Source organism: Palaemon carinicauda, chromosome 22 (genome assembly GCF_036898095.1).
Source record: "Palaemon carinicauda isolate YSFRI2023 chromosome 22, ASM3689809v2, whole genome shotgun sequence".
NCBI classification, from domain to species: Eukaryota; Metazoa; Arthropoda; class Malacostraca; order Decapoda; family Palaemonidae; genus Palaemon; species Palaemon carinicauda.
In genome coordinates, this window is record NC_090746.1 from 37,120,558 (window position 1) to 37,125,557 (window position 5,000).

The following is a 5,000-nucleotide window of genomic DNA, read 5'->3' on the forward strand; positions in this document are numbered from 1 at the left end:
GAAGGCTTGACAAGTTCTTTACCAAGATAAACAGTTCATTAAGAGAGAAATTTTACTTACAGACTAATATGATTTCTATTTTGCCAATTTTATGAACACGGATGGTAGCTTCACATGACTTGCTCAATAATATAGATTTATGTGTTCTACAAATAGGAAACATACAATGGATTACAAGTTTAACAGCACTTTTACAAAGGATTAGGAGGAGGTTGCATTACCCTCTGATATGCAGCCTGCTACTACAGCTAAAAAACTAAAAACACAATAATAAGGATAATAATAATAACAGCAAGTCATGGAAGCTGCCAGAGGACCGGGTTTAACCATGTCACTTTGATCACCAGGTGGAGAGACTGGAAAATAGGTAGGTCGGTCAGTAGCTACAATACAAAGTGCTCCTATTACAGAACAGGATACAATATGTTTGCACTGTGAGGTAGATTGGGCCCCAGGAGAGGACGATACCCTGATTGTACGTGGGTGCAGTGGATGCACCACTGCATTAACTGCTGTTGCCACTACTACTGGGCTTCACCCATTACCCGGGGCAGGGTAAGCAGAGCCACCATACTACCATTTAAAATAATAGTTCTTCAATCTCAACAATAACAATAATGATACAAACAATGGGCAACAAGTAATGTGGAGTGGCTTGGCCTGACTACCCTGACTCTGGTGCCCAGCAGACAGTGTCAACTGAGAATGGGTATTGTACCCTCTCCTGAGGAATTCAGACCTGTGGACCACAGAGAAGTTATAAAAAAATACCTGAGGAACATTGTAGTATGTTTACACTGTAATAAATGCATTATGGACTAATTTGGATATTGCCAGGTTCTTGTAACCCTGACATAAGCTTGAGGTACTGTAGGAAAATAATTTATGTGGCAGAGTGAGAATTGCACCATGAAGCCTAACTGCTGTACAGCTCCATGCTTTGGCCCACTCTGTTTAAAGCGCAATGAGGTAAATATGGTTGCTGAAGTGGTGGCATGTTTTTGCAACCCTCATCACCACTCTCTGTTAAAAGTCTTAGATATTATTCATGCTGAAAGAGGATTGCAAAAACATATGACCACCACCTCTGTGAGGTACTGATCCCTGCCATAGAGTGAGCAAGCGTCTCTGAGGTCACACATCGATTGTTTCACCTGACAAGCTGCGCCCCATGTGCAGGGCAGCAAGGGAACGAGCAATGTAACCCGTAATATTTGTACTGAGCCTGACTGTTTTTCTGCTGCTGCTGCTATGTGCTGCCAATCTGAATTGCTATGCTGAACCTGGTTGACTGATGCCTGCTTGCTGTTACTGCTGCTGCTGTGGCTGAGGCCATGCCAGCTGCTATGATGGCTGTTGCCGCCAAACAAACTCTGCGGGAGCCAGCCCACTGTTCATGTCTTCCTCCACACACTAGGCCAGTAGGATAACTTATCATCCCGCATTTGGCACGTCCATCTTTTAAGAAAGCTGCTGCTGGACAGTTCACAAAATCAAGCTCCCAGTACTTAATAATTAACATCTTGACTTCCTTAATTCATAAACTCACTTAATACAACTAAACCATTAACCGTCAATTACATAACAGGACAGCTATGCTGCCACACCTAAGCCGCTAAAACCTTGGTGTTTACATATTCACCACATGGAATTCACATCTCAGCTGATCTTTCATGAGCAGATTGCAGCGCATGACAGGAAGCTGGAAGACAATGTCGACCCTGTATCAACCCCTATTAATGACAAATCTCATCATCATATGGCAGCCTTCACTACATCAACAATCAATCACATTGTGTTCATATATATATGTTATATATATTGAATATAAGCTCTACTAGTGCGGGGATAACCACAAACGCTGCATGATGACTGTTGTCAATGGGGTTGTAGTTGCAGTCTCCTCCGGGGCCCCAGTCTAAAGTCCCAAGAGAGCCATCCTATGGGTTCAGCGTGACACTCAAAAGCAGTTTTGCCCAGGATGCCCTAAAATGGGTACCACTTTCTTTCTCCAGCAGTAGCCTGCCGTCTAGCTTCATTAGCTAAAAAGGATGCACACTGTGGCAGGCTATGTGTCAATGGCAGCAGAGAAATGGTTGGAGACAAAGGAGGAGTGTTTGTTGTAGTGTTGGTGGACGGGGCATCCTGGTTGAGCGCTGCCAGTCAGGAGGTGGAATGAGCGCCGTGTGGATGCGCATGTGGCGGTGGTGGAGGAGGAAGTGAAGGGTGTGCTGGGACTTCATCTCCACCACTACCACCCATCATACCACTAACCAGATGACCCTGTGCTGCCACACACTTTTTCAGATGAATCTTCATATTGTACTTGAATTTAAAGAACTTGCCACATCCCGGACAGACAGCAGGGCGACGCGATGGCCAGTGCATGTACTGGTGGGAGGCGCTGATAAATTGTAATTTTTGAAGCAATTGATAATCTGGAAAAAGAACGGAAAAGGACACTGTCAGTCATTTGATCATTCCCAACTGAACCAATTACTAATTTTAAATAGTATTTTCTATATCATTGCATGCAGTGACAGGCATATTGTGACTGCAAAAACTTGCTTCTATACATTCAAGTGCAGAGCTGACAATGATGGTAACCAAGTATTTGCATCCACACAATGCAATGCCTGTCACTACCTGTGCTTCAGCAAAAGTGCAAGACAAGGCCTCGAAAAGGGGCAGTCAAAATTTATCATTACTAATGTTTTACTATTGGAAGCAAACTGTCAAATATAAACTTTTTCCAGATATCAATTGAAAAAAAAAAAAGACATTAAACATAATGAGTAAAATTATGATGCCTCTCTTCACAGGCAGTAGCTTCCACCAGTCTGAGCACTGCACAGCCTACTGAAATCATACATACAAGGAAACAATTTGGCTCAAATAAAATAAATACATTTTGTAATGTATAATAAACACTAAAACTGAAAATGGCAACTCTATGTAATAGAAGTTGAGAGAGAGAGAGAGAGAGAGAGAGAGAGAGAGAGAGAGAGAGAGAGAGAGAGAGAGAGAGAGAGAGAGAGAGAGAGATAAACTCCTGGAGCTAAAGAAAAATTGTGCATGCATGGATAGTGTATTTATGCAATTTATAGCATTAGCTCAATGTGCAACTTGTATACCAGCAAATTCTTTCATATATTAGAACTACCCCTTAACAATTTTCTTTATGCATTTTCAAATGAATTTTTTTTTCTCCTGCCGTCCTAACCTCGCTTGAATTTTAAGCATATTTAAGCAAAGCCCTTCAAATTTGAATCAATGTAAAATAAATGGCTTTCAATACAATAATTGATATAAAGTACATGTAACAGTAATCATTACAACCTTTTGCTTAAGAAATACCATTAATGAGGTTATATTTAGGGTTAATTTTAACATATTGCCTTCAATACATAATTTGGCATCTTAGAACTATTAAGAATTCAATGTAAGAATTATTGGAACAGAATCTAAGCTAATTAAACATTATAAACTATGCAGCAAGCACTAGGATATATTATTAAGTACTTGAAATTTAAACTTCCTTACCAAGTTTATTGTACTACATAAGCCAATTCCAATGCAACATTTCTATATTGAGAAAAATGTTACAACCATAATTAAAATAATCTTCCAGATATACCATGATATACAGTATAAGTACTAAAGGAATAACACTACTGTAATACAGCAACAAATAGTCTAACAGCAATTCCAAGGATAGAAAAGAAGAGGATTGAATTTCAAAACAATTCATCATATAAAAATTCACCATACTAACAGTAATCAATATACCCAATTGTTAAAAAAAATTTCTGCAAAACTAAAAAAAAAAAAAAAAAAAAAAATTCATTACTGTAATTATTTTTTTCATTAACACACAAATTGAAGTGACAATCACAGAAAATGTTTTGCTTTTGCAACCACTGCAGTCTCTTTTACAACTACAATAAAATATGAGCATAAAGATCTATTTTCTTCAATCATCCACCCATAATGGTTTTTGTCACTCGTGAACAATATCTTCATTCTAAAAGGTCATAGCCCTGTAAAGTCTTGAAATACATTCAATCCACTAATTTCCAGCATTGCTTTCACGAAACCCCAATATTTTTGCGTAAAAAATTGACTGAACATACAAGGAATCCTATTCTTATATTTTGTCAAATACAATCACTGCAGTTTTCACAGATAGAGCGAATATAATAGAGTACCTCAAAACAATTCATATGTTCATGGCTAAACTATATTGCACTTATAAGTGTACCATGATGTACAATAAATGAAAATCTTATGCAAACTAGCAAAGACAGTATAATAATATTTCAATTAATGTGTACATATCAATATGAAACAGGCCAAAAAGCCATTAACCATCTGACCAGCTCCCACTGAATGGCACGCCCTTTTAACATGACATGATACCAACATCATTATGTAACAAATGTGTTACCCTTCCTCCCATACCACCAACATAAGTTAGTTTTGCACATACCAGCACTCCTGGAGTTATTATGTGTATCAAAGGACATGGTACTACTAAAATTTATGGTTCCCAGTAACTTCTATATTTATTAACTTTGCCCCAAAAGTGGTAAAGTCTTAATAATAGAGTGCTAATACACCTTGTTCCATGTTCTCTAGATCTAACTAAAAGAAAATGCTAATTGTTCAAGGTCTAATAATGTGATAAAAAAAAATATTTTTTTTTAATCTTTAAAAATCACCAAGATATTTACTCTGGTTTAGCTTGGGCTTGTGAGAGAAAAATTTCCATTCACAAGGGATAATAAAGGCTTGGGAAATGCAAAGAAAGCCTTCTGTCTTTGGATAGAAAAAGCATGGTTCAATGAACAGTGGCATGTTAAATCAAAAGGGCACCTGGTCTACAAAGATTTCAGCCAACCCCCCCCCCCCCCCCCCCCCCCCAAAAAAAAAAATTACAGCCAAGACCTTCCACTACAGTAAGTAAAAGATGACGACACAGATTCCACTAATTTTGAACT

General features: G+C 38.3%; 1 protein-coding gene across 5 annotated transcripts in view; it reads right to left on the minus strand.

The window, feature by feature from the left end:
* The window catches only part of LOC137616409 (broad-complex core protein isoforms 1/2/3/4/5-like), a 454,908-nt gene that overhangs the window by 238,717 nt on the left and 211,191 nt on the right, over positions 1-5,000 (minus strand). The window contains exon 6 of one of the 5 annotated variants that reach the window (XM_068346144.1): positions 1-2,438. This exon is cut by the window's left edge and continues 287 nt beyond it. The exons of the other annotated variants lie outside the window; for them this stretch is intronic. Coding sequence (XP_068202245.1) covers positions 2,164-2,438 — 275 coding nt within the window. The 3' untranslated portion in view covers positions 1-2,163. The remainder of the gene's footprint in view (positions 2,439-5,000) is intronic. 5 annotated transcript variants of the gene reach the window in all.